At 57.5% G+C, this 19,484-nt stretch overlaps 1 protein-coding gene across 1 annotated transcript in view; it reads left to right on the plus strand.

Annotated features, from left to right (window-relative positions):
• The first annotated feature begins 8,392 nt into the window (after positions 1 to 8,392).
• Positions 8,393 to 19,484, plus strand: part of LOC124959439 (maestro heat-like repeat family member 5) — a 68,639-nt gene continuing 57,547 nt past the window's right edge. The window contains exons 1-2 of the mRNA XM_047517900.1: positions 8,393 to 8,636; positions 13,328 to 13,511. Coding sequence (XP_047373856.1) covers positions 8,393 to 8,636; positions 13,328 to 13,511 — 428 coding nt within the window. The remainder of the gene's footprint in view (positions 8,637 to 13,327; positions 13,512 to 19,484) is intronic.

Here is a 19,484-nt window from a genome sequence, read left to right on the forward strand (position 1 = left end):
CGATCAACATCATAACACAGTAATTAGGAACAACTTTCAACCCTGGGCTTCCTTTGAAGATTGTAATTGCAATTAATTAAACATCCTCATCGCTCCTCAGAGTTCGTCCCGAGGAAACTGAGGGGGGTCCCGACCCCTGTTCCCAGCAGCTCAGTTATCAAAAGGGGATCTGTCTCCTTCGAATACCAAAGGACGGGAAGTTACCTGGGGCAGCTGCGAGGTCGGGCCTCTGCATCCACACCGGCCTCCCGCGCTCCCTCCCTCCCCAGCCCTGCCAGGGTTCCCCAGCCCCTCCACACTGCAGACGAAATGCCCGGGTCACAGGGCACATTCAGGAAGTGTTAGCTAAGCACCTGCTGCATGCAGTCCCACAGGACCGTGGGCCCTGCAGCGCTGCTCGGCCAGGGTGAGACGTGGTCAAGGCCGGGGCTTCTGAGGCTCAGCCAGGGAAGGACAGGTGACCAGGTGCCAGGAGGATGAACAGGACACTGCAGGTGACTCTCCTCTCTCAAGGCCCAGGCAAAGACAAGGGGGCTAGCGATGGCCACTGTTTACAAAGCCCAGAGTGGCAGGTGGCCAGCCCATGGCCCAGCTCATGGAGTTAACAGAGGGCAGACCATCCTCAGTGGGGCCAAGAGGCTTGTCCAAGGCCACATGGTTGCTAACAGGAGGAGACAGCCGCTTCTGACTCCACCACCCTCAACCTGAGCCTGGGGGACATCAGGTGTTGGGGAGAAGCCGATGGCTCTAGAGCCCCAGCTAGCAGCAAGACCAGCCTGCCAGAGGAGGCAGAGTGGACAGTTGTGGAAACTACTGTCCTCTATCTGCTGGGATCTCACTGTCCCAGCAGGCCTGGGGCCTCACCCACAGCATCTCCCACAACCCCAGGAACCACTGTGCTCTAAGGACTCAGAAGCCCTAAAAGAAGTCTTGGTGGCTGAGGGTTATGGAGTCAGTGAGTGGAGGGCCCAGGGCTCAAGCCCAGTTCTATTGTTCTCTGAAACCTGGGCAGCAGTCATTTGCCAACACGGGGGACACAAGGACCCAATGTCACACAGCCAGCCCTCAATGCAGTAGCCACAGTATTCCAGCTTGGGTTTGCTTGGAAAAGATGGCAGAGTCCTCTGCCTAGTCAGAAGGAAGGATGGTACAGTGTCACCACCCAGAGCCAGGATCTGTGACTGACAAGGAAGGGCCTCCCTCCAATTTCCAAAAATGATTTGAAGTCTCATTACTATGCCCACAGTCCAGGCATCAGGAGACTTGAAAGCCAGGCAGCTGCAGGAAGCAACAATGCTGGGGGCCAGGGGAGCAAGTGACCCGAAAGCCGTGACAGAGGAGTCAGAACACATGCACTGTGAGCACCCCAGCAACCGCAGAAGAAAGGGAAGTGCCAGGGCTTCCTGGCGCCGGTGTAGGAGGGAGGCGGAGGGACGCCGGGAGTGTGGCCCAGCTCTCGGCCAGGAGCAATGAGCAGGGGCTGTTGTGAAGCCCTCCCTCCCCCACGGGACAGCTCCCTGAGGCTGGAGGAAGGCCTCTCTCTGAACACACACCTCCCAACAGACGCAGCCCAGAGCTGGCCTGAGCTCACGCAAAGCCAGAGACCCCACCCTGTGGCCAGCTCAGACCTCGTCGCTCCCCATGAGCAGCGTCTGAGGCGATATCCACCCAGAAGCCAAGCGCTCCAACCTCCTGGCTCTGTAGACACTGTAGGCTTCCCATCCTCCCTGCCCGTGGCCACCATGGTGTTCTGGGCCTTACTGTCACAACCAAGGTCCTCCTGCCCTCTCGCCACAGGGGTTTGCTCAGGCCACCCAGCCCTACACTGGGCAAAGCAGGATACTCAGGCATGGCAGTCAGGTCAGGAATAGGCCTGTGATCCACCTGCACGAACCAGTCAAGCAGGTAGCTCCTGGGGCTAGCAGAATATGCGCTGCTCCTCCTGAGACAGCTCATGGAAACCTTCTCAGAGGCCAGGGAGACTAAAGGTGGGACGTATTCCAGTCATGTTCCCACTGCTGTGGAAGCCAGTCTGAGGGCAAGACCAACCTGATGGAAGGCATGGCTTCTGTGACAATCCTGAACCCCTGGATCAAACTTTCCCTGAAGCTTGTGTCATTTGTAGACATTCCAGTTTCCTGACCCATCCAGTTCCTCTCAGGCTTTAAGCTGGGAGGAAGAGTCTGATAATCCACTTGCTCAATCTGCTCTAGCCCCACAGACACTTGGTTCAGGTTCTTTGACTCACAAAGGCTTTGTCCATGCCACCCCTCTGCCTGAGCACCCTCCCCTGAATCCACATGGCTGCATGTCCTTATCCTCCCAGTCAGTCACCTTCTCCATGAGGCTGTTTGAAGTTGGGACCCACCTATTCCTGTTCTTCACAGCACGTTTGTTCTTTGTTCTATCTGACACTCGGAGTCTTGGTGCCCTGGACCAGTGCTTCTCTCACCAGTGGTGGTAAAGGACCAAGGGTTTTGTTTCCAATCTGTCACAGACCCATGCCTTTGCGAACAACTTTAAGAGTAATTTTCTAGAAAAAATGAAATACAAAGTGCAAACCCCAAATTTTTGCTGTTATACTCTACAGCCACAAAATTGCTCTGTCAGTTGGTTATGCTTCTAAGCGCCCACTCGCACCACACTGTCCTCGAAGAAGTGTGTGCTCCAGCCCCTTGAGGCCAGCTGGCCTGCCACAGAGCTGCTGTCCCTGGGTGGCCCTCGCCTTGGTGGCAGGGCACTAGTGATCACACTCGCTTCCTGTCCCGAGGAGGTCTGGCTGCGAGGCCCCGCCCTCTCCTGGGCCCCAGTGGGGCTGGCTTCCCGCTGCCCTGCCCACAGGTGACCTGCTGTGCCTCCCCGTCATTGCTTCCTTCCCTGCCTGTCTCACTGCCCAGCCTGTTTCCAAGGAAGACCTTCCAAATAAAGCACTTGCACTCAAATCCAAGTTGGGGGGCTGCTTCTGGGAGCCCAGGTGGTTTGCAGCACAGGACCTGTGATTCGTGATGCCATTCTTGCTGCTGGCCCATTGGGAATCAAGTGCATGGACACCATTACAACGGAACTGTTTGGGCATCTCTAGAGAATTGAAGAGACGGATCCACAGGTGGAAAGGAGCCCAGAGCGGGGGCTGGGGTCTCAGCTGGGGTCGGTAACAGCGGAGGAGGAGAAGCAGGAGACCCCTCTTCCTCAGCCCCAGGCCTGCTCCTCCTCCAGAGATGAGCATTCCCTCTCAAACTAGTTCTCCAGCAAAACCAAGCAACGGTTTGGAAGAATCTTCCCTCACCCCCACAGGAAGCTATAAATAACTACAACTCCTGGATTCCAAGAAAGAAAAGAAACAGCTTCAATTCCATCCGCCCTTGAGTGAGGCAGGGCCTCCAGTCCTGGGTTCACCCACACACCTGGAATCCACACTCTCCAAGCAGTAAGCAGCCTGTCCTGCCCTACAAGCCACGGGCCTTCCTGCTTGTTGTCCTGCAGGTCAGAGGACGAAGCTACAGACAGGGTCATCAGTTCCTGCCTCCAGCCACCCGGAGTACACAGGCCCCTGCCTGTGGCTTGTAACCAGCAGAGGGAAAAGCACCCAGGATGGAGACCTGGCCACCCATGCATTCCAGGATCTGTGAATTATCTCTGCCTGGCAAGGAGGGACCCTCTCTCCAGAGCAGGGGCAGGGTAGCAGGGAACCTGCAGGCCTGAGAAAGGGCCAAGTGAAAGCGTTCCGGTCCTCCCCCACCATCCCCAAGCGCTGTCATGGAAACGGGAAATTGGCCTAACATCTACCCACAACAGATCCTATTGGAGATCCCAAAGGTGGGCACTGGGGGCGGAGGGCTGGCCCCTGCGCACACACCTCACCACAGTCCTCTTCCCTGCGGGCCAGCCTGCCCGGGGACCATTTCCAATGGGCCCTTTCACTCTCCCCGCGTTTGAGAGTCACGCGCGGGTTTCCCGTCCCACCGCGCACTGCTCACCCGCCCCGCCTGGCCTGGTCGCGGCTGGGATGCAGCCATCTGGTGCCCGCCCCACCCCGCCTCCCGGGGCGGGCGCAGCTGGGACAGTGCCTGTCCAGGTGTGCGCGGAAAGCACTCTTTATTCACTCCCGCGGGCCGCGGGGGCTAGCCCAGCCGGGGCGGCCGGACTCGGGCGGGAAGGCGGCGGGGCCGGGCGCCAGCAGCACGAGGCCAGAGGGCTGGCCGGCGCCCGCGCTGGCGTAGCTGAGCGCCAGCTGCTCCAGGCGCCGCTTGCGCGCCGCCGCCTGCGCCGTGGCGTGGAGGGGCCGCAGCAGCGCGGGAGGCTGTGCGCCCGGGCCCCGCAGCAGGAAGTCGAAGCCCGCGCGGTCCTGCGGGTCGTAGAAGAGTGGCCCGCGGGCGGGGTCGGGCCCAGGTGGCCAGGCGAACGGGAAGGGCAGCGTGAAGTCCTCGGTGAGCACGCGGATGGCGAAGTCGTCCTCCTTGCCCAGCGCGCGGTAGGCGCGCCCGATGCCGCGGAAGTGCGCCTCCCAGAGCTGCGCGTCCCCGCCGTAGATGTCCGGGAAACGGGGCTCCTGGGGCGCGGCGGGACCTGGGGCGGGAGCGGAGACAGTGAGCGCGGGCGCGTCCCTGCAGCTCCGCCACGCGAGGCCAGGCCGAGCAGTGACTGAGGTGCAGCAGATGGAGCTGAGGGAGAGGCCGGGCGCAGAGGCGGGAGAATCTGGAAGGAGCCGCCCCAGGAGGTGGAAAGGCAGACCTTGCGGTTGGCCCAGGTGAGGGCCACACAATGGGTCCGGCATCCCCCCAGGGAAACAGCACAGTGAACCACGAAGGGCAGGAGGGTCCTGTGGGCATGGAACAGTCTATGCCACTGTTATTTGTACAGAAGGTTCCTGGTGGAGAGGAGGCTAGTTTGGCCAGTCTGACCATGCAGGGACTCCAAGCAGGCACAGGATGTTGGGTCCAACCTGCAGGCAGTGGCTTTTGGGGCAGCAGGTGAAGTGGTCACTCAAGTGAAAGTTTGCCCTGGCTACTTTGAACACAGAGAGTGGACTCTGAGGGTCCTGCCTGGAGATCAGGCCAGCCCAGGTGAGGAGGAGGTGGGGACAAATCCAGGCCTTGTAGATGGAGGTGGGAGGAGCCTGACAGTCGTCTTCGCAGCCTTGGTGTCTGACCCTGGAACCTCCCCCCATGGAGAGTCTAGTTGGAAGGTTTGGGTCCTATCCCAGTAGCAGGTCTAGATCTCTGTGGCTTTATGAGAGTCCCAAGTGAATCCCATGGGATCTGTGAACCCCAGGACCCACTCTCAGAGAGTACCATGTGCATGCACACAACACTTGAGGAGGCTTGGTGCTCGCCACCCTTGAAGCCCACCCATGATCTCCAGATGGCAGCCCGGGACACTGGCTGTGGTCCACACGCTGTGGGGCTATTGTGTCCATGACAGGAGAGACCCTTCGTTCTTTCTCTCAGTTGTCCGCTCAGTGGCCAAGGTAGCCCTGGGCCCTCCTGGAACACAAAGCCCAGTGGAGAGGACATCATGATCCTGAGCTAGACTCAGGACAAAGATCAGGCCACTCCCAGGACAGATGACCTGGGCGATGGATGGATGAAACCCAACACAGCTCCAGTCATGGGCTCTAGGAAGCTGACAGGATTCCACCTTTTTGCTGGCAAAGGTCCAGGCGCAGAGAGTCACACAGGAGACTAAGTCAGGACCCCTGGGCTGGCAGTCACATTCCACTATGCCACACCTGACTCCAGAGCCTCCGATTCCGACTCTCCCATCCACACAGATCCTTCCTGAGCACTAGACTCTGCTCTAGGCACCAGCTGCAGCCACAAGCAATGTGGGCTCAGGTTTTGCACACTCTGATGCAGTCAGCAGACTGGGGGGAGGTCCTCCTTTCTGCCCTTGAGAGACTGCACTACCTTCTGTGAGCCTGTTTCCCCTGCTAGAAGACGGTAGCAACCAAGCCCATTCTGCTGCGTCACAAATGAGATGGCACTAGCCAACTGTTCCAGAACTGGAAGATACGTTCCTGAGTCGGCAGCTGGGACAGCATCGCGGGACTGTGCCAGGAGTCTCCAACAGGGGTGGGTGGGGAACCACTCCACCAGGCTGAGTGGGGCCTGAGCCCTGGCCCAGGTGGCTCAGGGTCTGTCACTCTCAGCACCATGGACAGCATCTGCAAGGCAGGCCTGGAGCTCCGCCCCTCACAGGCGGTCCTGTCTGCTGGCCCCTCCTCTCTGCAGGCCTCCAATGACCTGAACTGCCACTCAGCACCAGCCAGTGGAGGGGGACGTTGGAGGAGGGGCTGTGGGTGGGAAAAGCTCTGGAGAAGGGCATTGCAGATGGGGTCCCAAGGAGGGGAGAAGGGCACTGTGCTGGCCGGTCATCACAGCCCTGGGCACAAGAGGACGACTTGCACTTCACCAGTGGGTCTGGCGGTTGTCCTGCAAATGGGTGGAGGGGTCAGGATGGCAGAGGCAGGGCAGCAGTCCAGGTGGGAGGGGCGGGCAGTACTGAGAGTGCTCAGATGCTGAATTGTCTTGAAGCAGGAACCAGCTAGACCTCCGAGCGTGGGATGTGGAGCAGGGTGTGAGTCAAGAGGACATGGGGCCTCAGCCTAAAGAAGTGGCACCATTTACTGAGATGGGTGCTAGGGGAGGAGCAGGTTGTCCAGGGGAGTGGAGCTTAGACTTGGACAGGTTGGTGTCCCTAGACAAGCAAGGGAAGAGGTGCAGAGGAAAGTGGCCTCTTTGAGCCCAGGCTGGAGACGACACCGGGAGAGGGCATTTACTGTCGTGGAAGTGGGTGAGATCACCAAGTGAGTGACCTGACAAGGGAAGAGCCTGGGCCCTCTGTCCTCCTCAGGTCAGGGGCGGGAGCCAGCAAGAGGACGCGGAGGGGGCAGTGGTGCAGGAGCATGGGGTTCTGAAACCAGAGGGAGCTGAGTCATGTGCTGCCAATGGGTGACGTCAAATGAGGCCTGAGATCTGACCTCAGATTTAGCAGTGGGAGGTCATGAGTGACCTTGACCAGAGCTGCATTAGGGAAGTGCTAGAAATTGAAGCCTAATTAGAGTGGGTTCAAGAGCAAATGGGGGGCGATCTGGAGGCAGCCAGGATGGCAACCTTTTCAAGGAGTTTTGCTATAAATGGGGAGCAGAGAAATAGGGCAGCTGCTAAGAAGGAAGTAAGGTCAAGAGCAAGGATGCATGGCAGGGCGATTTCATGTGGACGGGAACTGAGTAGAGAGGACAGGCCACAAGGGGGGAGCCGGCCAAGGCAGGCGTGCAGAGGGGAGCCAGGACCGTGGGAAGTTGGCCTTGCAGGGAGCAGGCAGGGTGGGCAGAGCCGGGGCGTCCAGGGTGGGGGCCTGAGTCTTCCTCTGATGGCTTCAGTTTCTCAGGGAGACAGGAGGACGGAGGGGCTGTGCTGAGAAGGGGCCCGGAGAGGCAGCACCAGGCTGTTGCTAGGAGAGGGAGGCTGGGCAGACAAGGCCAGGCAGGGAGCCCGCCCAGCAGAGGAGCCCTGCAGACTGGCAGTCGGGAACGGAAGGTGAGAGCCCCGCTCTGCCAGCTGCGTGGGCACAGGCAAGGTGGGTGGCCATTGGGGATTTGCCAGACAGGTACAGGAAAAGGAGCACGTGCCTGGAGAGGCAGAGCCGGATGCCTCAGGGTAGAGGGTAGAAGCAAAGGTGGCTGGAGGGCCTCCAGGGCCCGGGGCTGGGCAGGAGCCCCAAGACCAGGCAGCGGGAGTGCAGCCTGGTGCAGATGAGGCTGGCCGGATCGAGGAAGGTGGGCAGGGACAAGAGCCTCAGGGCCGCGACAGAGAGGTGGGGCCAGTGAGCAGCGGGTCTGGGGGTGGGTGGTGGCCCTCCCCTGTAGGCTGGGGCCTGATATCTAGAGGTCCTCAGGGAGGGGCAGCAAAGAGAGCCCTGCCTCTCTAGGCCTCAGGCTTCCAGGGCTGGAAGAGAAGCAGCCCCCTCCCCTGGGAGCACTGCTGGGGAGGGGGGTGGGTTCTGGGAAGTGAGGAGGAGACCTGAGCAGGTAAGGTGGGTGCCCCGCCCTGGCCAGGTCCTGCTGCACTGTCCTGTGACTTGGCAGAGACCCCCTGCTGGAGGAGTGGGTGGACGCCTCTTCCTCCTCCCACATTCTCAGACCCCAGGTGCCAGTGTCCCCACCCCCACCCTGCCTCCTCCCCCACGCGTCTCACCTGGAGTGGCGACTGGGGGAATGGGCAGGCCTGTGGGGCTGAGGTCCCCAGAGCACGGGGAAGCCATGTCAGCAGCAGGGGTGAGGCTTCTGTTTATCTGGCTGCCCAGGAAACTGGGAGGGGACTTCTAGGAGGAGAGAACCTTCCATTTAAAGGGCCCCCCCCAGAAGCGGGGCAAGCAGGGGTCAGAGGGCACCATGGCCTCAGGGGCACTGAGCTCTCTGTGGGCAGCCCTGCCCTCCCTGCCCTCTGCAGGGCTCCTCTCAGGCCAGCTGCTCATCCTCTTCCCTCCTCGCACACCCAGCAGGAGCTCCCGGTCCGCCCAGCTTACCTGCTTCTGCTCAGAGACCATCAAGACCCACCCGGCCTCAGAGGCCTCCAGGCCCAGCCCCACCCACCCACCCAGGTTCAGGGCCCCATACCCTTCTTTCCTTGGCTCAGGTAGGTCTGGTTTCCAGGCTGTGCATGCCCACAGGGCAGCCAAGGCTTTCATCTAGTGCTGGTCAGCCTGCCCCAAACCTGGGCATCCCATGAGGGTCCCAGGACCCAGGGAGCCCAGGTCAGCAGCTCCCCACTTCATCAACGCCAGCAGTGCCCATACTTGGGTAGATTAAGCCCATGGGGGTTCAGGTTCCCCCAAACTGGGCACAAGCACTGGCAGGGTAGCAAGGACGTGAGACAGAAGGGAGAAAAGCCCATGAGGGTGCCTGGCGGGCGCCAGGGCTCAGCCAGGAGCACTGGGGCGCCTCCCAGTGACCTATTATGAGTGCAGGGCACTCCTGGAGGTCCACTGCTCCCCATGACCAGGCTGCAAGCAGGTCCGGTGGCCAGAGGTGACCTCAGAAAGAGGCGAGTTGGTGCTTTTAGCTCTGGCCCTGGGGCCCCTCGGAGAGAAGACCCAGCCTCGGTCCACCCTGAGGGCAAGACTGGGCTCCCACAGTGCTGCCTGGGGCTGTTTGTTAGAGCGGCCACCCGTCTGGCGTGGGGAAGGGGTGAGTTATGGGAGAAAGGGGCCCAACAGGGCCTGCCCACCACCTTGGCCTCTGCGTTCCTGCATCTCCACACCTGTGAATGGCCTCTGCAGTGCCTCCCCTCCTCTGCAGACAAGCACGCCTATCCTGCAGGTCCTGTTCTCGCTGCGCCCTCATGGAACTCTCCTGGCCTGCTCCACCCAGAGCCCACAGGCCTGGCTGCCCCTCCCGTCGGAAGTTGCCCCATTGGGTCTGGTCCCTCCATTGCTCCCGTGGGCTCCCACGTGCACTAGCCCACACACAGCTCCCATCTTTGGTCCAGGACCCCCATAGCCAATGATTGAACCATGTGACTCACTCCAGCATCCTCGGCTCAGGCCACACTCAGGTGTGGGAGCAAGGAGGAGAGAGAGGGAGGCAGGCCCAGGGTGCCACGGGAGGACCCTGCCGTCGCCCATCTTCTCGCCCCTGGGAGCCCCTTAGGCAGCTCTGCACCACCTCCTCTGGGCCAGACTGGTGGCCAGGGTCCACTCAGCCACATGAGAGGGCTGCAGCCCCTCTCCAGATGAGCCCACCCCTTCCCACCACCTTCAGCCAATCTGGGCACAGGAGAGACCTAGGGGAGGCTGGGGCTCTGGGTGGACCCTCGCTCGCTGGGGCTGAGCAAACACATGGCCTCCCTGAGCCCATCTTCCCCTCTGTAAAATGGGACTGAAAACAGCCTACCAGAGGTTAACAAGAAAATCAAGGTGCCTTTGAGAAGGGACGAGGCAATGGAATGAAACTGGAACCCACCCTGGTCATGATGGGCTCCCAGCCTTGAGGGCTGGCTCCCAGCACACCTCTGCCTCTCCCACCCCACAGGTCTCTGTCCCCAGGCACTGAGGACAGCAAGGCTGAGACAGGACAGGAAAACCCTCCACCAGGAAGTGCTGGAGCCGGAGTGGGAGCCCAGGTCCCTGTTGGGGCCTCACCAGAGACAGAGGCAGCAGGAGGCCTAGAGCCGCCGGGGGCCTGAGATCTGCAGTGACACGCGACTTCCGTGGCTTTGGATTGCTCATGCGAGGGGGGCCAGGCTGAGTTTGCCCACTGCAGCCAGCTAGTCCCACTCAGCCGTCCTCCAGGTTCTTCGTGCTGGCAAGCCTGGGCCTTGGTGTTAGGGCTGGTGATGCTCCGCAGCACTTCCTTAGTGCATCCCCACTACTGGACACGGAGGCCAGTTCCGAGCCGGCTACCTGAACCGTGCTGCAGGGGACACAGGCCACTCTTCTCTTGGAGATTCCGATTTCAGTCCTTTCAGATGTATACCCAGAAGTGAGATTGTTGGATTCGATGGCATTTCTATTTTTAATTTTTTGAGAAACCTCCACACTGTTTTCTGTATCAGCTGCACCATTTTACATTCTCACAACAAGGTGCAAAGGCTCTCTTCCTCCACGTCCCTGTCGCCTGGCCTTCTGGGAGTGGCATCTGAGGGGCGTGAGCCGACGGTCCTCGTGGTTTCCCAATGAACACGGAGCGCCTCCCACGTGCCCACTGGCCATTCGTCTCTCTCCTTTGCAGAAATGTCTGCTCGAGTCCTTTGCTCGGTTTCCGTGGGGCTCGGCCGTGCCCACCATTGGGCCCAGTGGTCCCTTAATCTACCTGGCTGTTAACCCTTCCTCAGGGACAGGTTTGCAAACACCTTCCCCAGCCAGAGGCAGCCTTTTCGCTTTGTTGTTGTTTCCCTTGCCGTGCAGAAGCATTTCAGATCCATGTTGTCTCACATGTCTATTTTTGCTTTTTCCGCCTGTGCTTTTGGTTTCATATCCAAAAAACCATTGCCAAGATCAATGTCAAGCAGCTCTTCCCCTCTGTTTTCCTCTAGGAGTTTGACAGTTTCCTGTGTTAGTATTAAGTCTTGGGGAGGATGCCGGTTGGTCAACTGGATGCTTGTGCCCCTGGGAAGGGAGGAGCTGGAGTGGCACCCAGCTGGCAGAGGGCACAGGTACCTGCCAATGCCCACTTGTCACCTCCAGTCCACACCACAGCCTCCACCATCCCACCTTCCAGGCAGGCCCCGCACAGCTGCAGGAAGCACAGCAAGAATAACACTATGAGCCGGCCACAGTGGCGCACACCTGTAATCCCAGCAGCTCGGAAGGCTGAGGCAGGAGGATCGTGAGTTCAAAGCCAGCCTCAGCAAATCAGCAAGGCACTAAGGAACTCAGTGATACCCTGTCTCTAAATAAAATACAAAAAGGGACTGTGGATGTGGCTCAGTGGTTGAGGGCCCTGAGTTCAATCCCCAATACAAAAAATAAGATAACATGAAAGAATAGCACTTATGGGTGCCCAGAGAAATTGTGGGTGGCTTCAAGGTGGCCTGGGTTGGGGTCTCCAGAGGCAAACAGGGAAGCGCAAGGAGTTTCCTTAGGAGGATGGCAGGTTCCAGGAGGAAGGCAGTGCCCAAACAAAGTCTGGAGAGTGGACCGCCTAAGCCTGGGGACCCAGGAGTTGGGGAGGGCCTGGGGTGAGGGTAAGAGGGCTGCCCTGGCCTGGGTCAGGCCCCTCCTGCTAAAGGTTGGCCTGTGCAAAGGTGTGGCAGTGGGACCAGTGTCCAGACCTCCAGGCCCAGCCTAAGGCTGCAGGATGCCAGGTCCCCTATCCAGGATGTCCCCTGCTGGTCCCTGGCTGGAGGGAGTGCAGCTGGGGAGAGCAGGTCGCTGCAGCCTTGAGAGCTGGGGCGCAGGCTCTGCTGGGTCCTAGGCCCCCTCCCACCAGGGTCCTGTCTGGCCCCACAGCACCATCTGCTGGCTGCTCAGGGAAGCTGGGCAGCAGACAGTTGAGACACCGATGCAGGGTGGTAAGGTCTCTCCGCGGCTCCTGGCTGGACCTGCTGGGAGGGCCACATGGTCCAGCCGCCGCCTCCTCACCTCGGACCTCTGTGGGAGCCTGTGCCTAAGCCCTGCTTCTCCCACTGACCGTGGCACCTCAGCCAGCTTACGGCCCCCTCCAGCTTCACCCTAATCCCAGGCCAGCAAACATGTCTGACCATCAGGCTGATGTGAGGAGGGGGTGGTCACCAGGCAGGGACTGTGTGTCTGGAAGAGGTTGGTGGTGCTCACTGACGCCAGAGATTCCAGAAAGACAGGCGCGCAGCTGAGCCAGCCAAGGCCGTCATCTGCTGTTTTCACATGTGGTAAGACAGTGACCCTGACCTGTGTCCCTGGCCTGCTCAGGCTAGAAGCCTTCGCCTGCTCCAGCCTATTTGGGGACACCCCATAAATGGAAGCTTGGTGGCCCTTCTGCCTAGTGGCATTGCACCTGCCTGTGACCTGCTGGGAACTCTCCTTACTCTGAAATGTGCCCTCTTAAGGAAACAAGGTGGCCTCACCTGTCCTCCACAGTCCAGGTGTGAGTGAGTCTGGGAGCCATGAAGGCCCACTGGGCCTCGGAAGATCTGGGGCAGGACCTGCAAAGCTCCAAGGGCTCATTCCTCTTGGGCTCGGCCTCCCTGCAACGTGCTTCCCTCTCAAGTCCTAGGAGGGTCGTGGCCACCCCAAGGGGGCTTCACTTCTAGCGCCACAGCCTCCTTCCTGGCTGCAATTCTGCACTCCTGAGGCCAGGAGCCACCTTGCCCAATCGGTCACCCAGGGTTTGGCTCTGCCAGCTTCTTTGGTGTGAGCGCCACGGCCGCTGGTTTCAAGTCTCTGTGCGACACCGTGTAACGGCATTGGAGGAATGTGGGAAGCCACCATTATATCCGTCCTGCCCACACAGGTGTGACGGACAGGAGTGACCTCGACAGCACAGACGGCACGGGGACGGGCGGCGATGAGGCTGGGGTGGCCTGTTGAAGGTTTCTACCGCTGTTCTTGAAAATTCAGGAACCAGTCTTGCAATCCTGTCATGGCTGGCGCCAGCACACCCCTGCCCAACGCCACTGAACAAAAGGCCACCAGGGGCCATGCAGGGCCCTGGGAACTGAGGCAGGCCCTGGGGCTGGCCAGGCCCCCCGGTGCCTGCTCGGCAGCTCTGCAGGGTCAGCGCCCAGGGATCCTCCTTTGTGAGTGGATTTATTTTAACAGTCACCCACCGTGCTCAGAGGACAGGATGGGCGTCCAGGGTGTCCAGGCAGACAGGTTCCTGGCCGGCTGCGGCTGCTCCCTGGCCGCACAGGCACGCGGCGCCTCCTGCAGCCGAGTCCAGCACGCCTGGAGGCCGGGCGCCTAGGCTTCGTGTCCTTCCGCCGGTGGCGACGGCGTTTTCTCCTCTTTTGCCGAGATGCCCTCGGGCTGGGGCACGAGCGACCTGGTTTGCCCATGATGCGGGTGCTGGAATCCCAGGTCTCCACGCCTGCCAGGTACTGACCTCAGTGGAGCGTCTCACTGACCCCAGTGCAGTCCAGGAGCTGGGCGGCTCCACTTCCCTTCAGCAGATGGGAAAGCAAGGGGCAGAGGCTGAGTGGCCGGCTCCAGGTCACAGGGTCAGTAGAGAGTGGCTGGACTTGATTCCAGGGAGCCGTCCTGCCCTGCTCCCACTCTGAGCCCCAGGCCGTCCTTGCTGCCTGTTCTGGTAGTAGGAGAGGATCCCAGCCGGGAGTCGAGTACCTCGAGTCCTCAGAACAAGGCCTCAAAGGCACCGCTCCGTCCCTGGACCTGCCATCAGCACAGGGACCTTGGTCCAGCAAAGGAATGACCAAGTTGAGTCCCCAGGTCTCATAGGGGATGACTGAGGCCCAGAGAAGGAAGGGACAGGCCCAAGGCCTCTGTGGGGACACAGGTCCACCTGAAGGTGCCCAGAGGTGAGCACACAGGTGCACACACAACAGCCTCGCCTCAACAGTGCTGGCCCTGGAGCCATTGTGACCTCAGGGTGAGGTCAGGGCTGGCCAGGGCGGGGCAGGTGCCGTTCCCAGAGATAAGGCTGCTCCGACAGATGTGAGCAGAGCTGGTGGCTGGGCTCAGTGGGTCTCCAAACTGCACCCTGGCCATGGACAGGCAGCACTCTGAAAGACCGCACAGCCGCGCAGTGGCTGGTGGGATGTCCTCAGCCATGCCCCTCAACCCCAGGTCAGCTCAGCGCCCAGGGGCACGTGGGAGCTTGGGGTCTCCACCTTCTGGGAAAGCGGCTCCAAGGAAGCAGCTGGGATGGACCCCAGCCTGTGCTGGGGCTCCTGCCACCAGGAGTGGCTGGGAAGGGACTTGGGTGGGCCAGGGTACTGCTACCCCACCGGTGGAGAGGCCAGGAGGGACGGGGCCTGGACTGAAGCACAGGCTCTGTCCTTGCCATCCTGGCAGCTGGCGGATGGCTTGTGAGGCCCAGAGGCAGGGAAGGGAAGGGTCAGCTGAGACTGTGAGGGGGTGAGTGGATGGAAGGACAGACAGGCAGGCTGGCCACTGCTTCTCTGGGTGCTGAGTCCCGCTGGGCAGAAGGGAGAGGATATGGTGGGCAGTTTCCTGTGGAGACAGGAACATGAAGAGAGGATGGCTTGTCTAGGACTTCAGGCCCCGGAGTTCCCAGGCGGATGGGGCAGCTGCATCCTCCGGGCCTGGCAGGTCCCTCCTCAGCCTCCTCTGACCCCCTGGCCCAGGCGGTCACCCCCTCCCTGGGGGCATCGGGTAGTTCTACTGTCTAAGGGTTGCCTACCCCATGGGTCCCAGAGGAGGGTTGCGGGTGTGGCTGCTCCAGAGGACTGGCTGTGCCTGGCCTTCCAGGTTCTGCACCGCTGTCCATTAGCATGTGGCCAGACCTGTCACCTGGGCCACGGCTCAGCTCCCTCAGCAGGAGTCTGCTAATGGGGTGCTTCTGTCATTTTCCTATTTTTAAGAATGGAGGCCACGCAGGTTGTGACACAGGTTTGAAGTGGGCAAGGTACAAGCCTCACATGCGCCTGTGGCCCACACTAATAGCCTCCATGGCCAAGGGAGGCCAGCCCACAACTGCCTCCTGGAAGGCCATCTCTCCTCAGCAGAAGGGACTGGTGGTCTCTGAAGGCTCCCAAGAGGGTAAAGTGTGTGCTGGCCTCATGGAGGTGGCAGGCTGGGGGGCCTCCCAGAGCTGCCTCTTCTCCGGAATCCCAAGAAATGTCAGAACACAGGGCCTCCCAGATCTAGGCTGTGGAGTCAGGGTCAGTTCTGAACTTGTGTCTCCCTCGGCACTGATGGGCCAGGGTCAGGCCCACAGGCAGCTGTGTGCAGTCCTGAGGGGACAAGGTATGCGTCTGGGGGAGCTGCACCAATCCCAAGTGCTGTCATTCGTCACACACTGTCCCCAGGGGACGGCCTTACCCAGATGGCATGTCCTTGGCAGGGCCTTCCTGACCTGGCTCTTCAAGCTGACCCATGGCTTGGTCAGTCCCTTTCCACTCCGGAATCTTCCAATGTCACATCCAGCCAATGTTGTCCATGGCTTCTCTCTGTTCCTGTCTCCTCTTCCCCGGGATGTGAGCCCACCATGGGAAAGGGGGTGTTCACTAACTGTCCCCAGACCCTGGACGGGCACCTGCACACAGTTGGCACTCACTAAATACAGACTGAATGAAGGTAGGCACTGCGGAAGGCTGGGGACAGCCCTAGTCTACTCAGTGCCCCAGCCACGCACTAAGGCCAGGGTGGCTTCAACCACAGATGTTTGTCTTGGCTCTGGAGGCAGGAAGTTCAAGGCCAAGGTGCAGGCCATGGGCTTCTGCTGAGGGCCACTTCCTGGCTTGCCTACAGCCCCCTTCTTGCTGCTGGGGAGAGAGCAAACTCTCCAGTGTCTCTTCTTACGAGGCCACTAATACCACCATGATGTCCCACCCCCGTGACCTCCCTGAACCCAAGCACCCCCAAAGGCCCCACCTCAAAGGCCATTGCATTGGAGGCTGGTATGGGTTCAGGAGGGGCACACAATTCAGTCCATAGCAGGGACTGTGGAGACGTGGCCCCCACACCCCCTCAGGTCAGATGCCCCTCCCTTCTCGGCTCCCAGACTTGGCAAATGCTTCCGTGGACCCTGGGACCATCAGGACAGGTCACCGAAGCCCAGATGTGCAGGAGTTACACGTCCTGGGAATGAGGAGAAAGGAGAGGGGAGGAGGGGTCAGCAAAGCCAAGCCCAGAGGTCACCCAGGTACTTGGGCAGCTAGCAGCAGGGGACAGCCCACCAGGACCCTGGTGAGCTGGAAGGGCCATGGCAGCTTCTTCCGAAGAGAAGGATGGGCTGGGGGTTGCCTTGGCTACCTCACTCTGCCATCGAGTCCTCTGCTCCTCCCACAAGTACTGTGTGCCAGGCACTGTTGGCGTGGGACGAGGGTTAGGGATCCCTGCCCTGGGATTTCCACTCCAGGGTGCGCCCAGCCGCGGAACCATAGGCACAGCAGCAGGGATCATCCACTGCCACCTGGTGAAAAGTGACAGAAAAAGTCAGGGGGTGACTGTGACTGCAGGTAAGTTCATCAAGAGGGAACACCTGGGCAGAGGCTTGGAGGAGGCGACGGCCGGGGCCAAGCAGCTCTCTGGGGAAGACTGTCCGCAACTGCTGGAGAGGCCAGCACAAAGGCCCTGAGGCAGACGCATGCCTGGCGGTGTGCACAGCTCCGGGAGCAGCGGGAAAGAGCTCAGAGCGCCACCGCCCTGTGCTCACACATCCTCTTTCCCTCATCACTGCGCAATTTACATATGACAAAGTCACCGTAGAGGGCACAGCTCCGCAAGCTTTGACACATGCATGCCAGCAGTAGTAGCTCTGGGGTCCCTGCTGCCCCCTGACCCTGCGCACCACAGCCTTGCGCATCCATGGGCGATACCCCCTTTTCCTGCCGCGTCCCGTTCTGCGGCTGTTCCTGCCTTCACCTGGCCAAGGCATTTGGATTCTGCTGGCTTTCAGCTGTAGTGAATAATGCTTGTGGGAGTGGGAGTTGTGGTCCACAGAGCACCTGCCTGGGGTGGGACAGGTGGAGCCCTGTGAGGCAGGGCGGCCTGGTGTGCAGGTCGGTCTCTGTGTCCCACCAACACTTGGCCTTTCCATTTTCCCTGATTTCAGCCCTTCTTGCTAATGTGTGTGATGTCCCGCTGCAGCTTTGATTTCTTCACCTCATGAGAAGTCGCTGAGCACTCTCCATGTGTGTTTCCCACCTGTTTGTCTCCCCTGGGGGACGTCTGTTCAAATCTTCTGCCTGTTTCATCAGGTTGCATATGTGTTTCTTTGGTTTGGTTGACAGAGCTCTTGGTGTAGTCTGGACAGAGCCCCTTAACACAGTGTGATTTGCAACTATTCCCTCCATGTTTGCAGCTCGTCTTTCATTCTGGATAGCTTTCCAAAAGCAGTTCTTAATCTTTATTAAATCGAGTCCCTGAGTTTTTCTCCTATGGGTAGTAGCGCTTTCCATGTCACATCTAAGAAATCTTTATCTCATTCAAGTCATGAAGTTCAAGAAGATTTTTCTCCTATATTTTCTTCTAGAAGTTTCAGAAGTTTGGGTTTTACTTTTATCTCCATCATGTCCTATTTTTAGTTAACTTTTGCATATGGTGTGAAGTGTGGGCTGTGGGTTATTTTTGTATGGATATATCCAATCATCGTAGCACCATATGCTGAATCGGCTATCCTTTATTAATTGAATTGCGTTTACACCTTTATATAACTCAACTGTCCTTACATGTGTGAATCTTCTCCTAGACACCATGTTTTATCCCATTTACTTATACTTCTGTGCTTTCATCGGTATAACCAACCCTACCTTGATTACATAGCTTTGTGATAAGTGTTGAAATTTGTAAAGACTGATTGAAGTCAGTCCTCCAATTTTCCCTCTTCAAAATCATTTTGACTGCTTTTTTTTTCTTTCCATATAAATTTTAGAAACTGTTCATGCATTGTTTATATATATATATATATATATATATGGATTTTAATTGGAATTGCATCAAATATTTATATAATTTTTAAATTGATGTTTTAAAAATATCAAGCATTCCAATTCATGAACATGGTATGTCTCTCCACTTTTTAAAGTCTTCTTGGTTTCTTTCATCAATATTTTGCAGTTTACAATATACTATACAAATATACAAACTTTGTTAGATTTATACCTAAGTATTTCATGATTTCTTCAGTTCTATTGTACATCATTTTTATTTCAGTTCCCAATAGCTCATTGCTAATATATAAAAATATGACTAATTTTTGTACATTGACAAAACTTACAAATTTTCTGAACTAACTTTTTAGTTCTAGTAACTTTTTCATAGATTCTTTTTTTGTCATTTTGTTTTGATACTGGGAGTTGAACCCAGGGGCACTTAACCACTGAGCATCCCCAGCCCCATTTTTGTATTTTGTTAGAGACAAGTTCTCACTGAGTGGCTTAGAGCCTCGCTAACTTGCTGAGGCTGGCTTTGAACTCATGATCCTCCTGCCTCAGCCTCCCAAGCCACTGGCATTACAGGCATTTTTTTTTTAATTTGGCCGATATCACTCCCCAGTATTCCCACTCCCTCCCAGACTCCCACTTCTTGGTCCTTTTCCTTTACTGATCTCCCTTTGATTTTTAAGAAATCCTCCCCAACTTTGTTTTCCTTTTTCATCTCTAGCTTCTGCATATGAGAGAAGACATACAACGCTTAACCTTCTGAGTTTGACCTATTTTGCTTAACATGATGGTCTCTAGTTCCATCCACTTTCTTGCAAATGCCATAATTTCATTCATAATTTCATTTCATAATTTTATTCATGACTGAATAAAACTCCATCGTATGTATACCACGTTTTCTTCATGATCCATCCATTGATGGACACCTGTGCTCGTGTCCATAGTTTGGCTATTGTGAATTGTGCTGCTATGTAAACATGGGTTTGCATCTATCAATGTAGTAAGGTGACTTTAATTTTTCAGGGAAAATACCAAGAATTGGTACAGCTGATTCATATGGTGGTTCCAGGCCTAGTTTTTTGATGAGTCTCAATGCTAATTTCCATAGTGTACTAATTTACAGTCCCTCCAACAGTGTAGAATTTGTTGTTGTTTTTATTCTTGATGACTGCCAGGCTCACTGGTGTAGATGAAATCTCAGTGAAGTTTTGATTTGCATTTCCCTGATTGCCAATGATGTTGAACATTTTTTCTTGTATTGTTGGCCACTTGAATTTCTTCTTTTAAGAAGTGTTTGTTAATTCATTTGCCCATTTATTAATTGAATTATTTGATTTTTTGGTTCAAAGTTTTTTGAGTTCTTTATAAATTCTAGGTATTAATTCTTTGTGAGAAGAGTAGCTAGCAAAGACTTTCTCTAATTCTGTGGTTTCTCTCTTCACTTTTCTAATCATTTCCTTTGCTGTGCAGAAGCTTTTTAAT

This window comes from Sciurus carolinensis, chromosome 1 (assembly GCF_902686445.1).
Source record: "Sciurus carolinensis chromosome 1, mSciCar1.2, whole genome shotgun sequence".
In the NCBI taxonomy this organism is placed as follows: domain Eukaryota; kingdom Metazoa; phylum Chordata; class Mammalia; order Rodentia; family Sciuridae; genus Sciurus; species Sciurus carolinensis.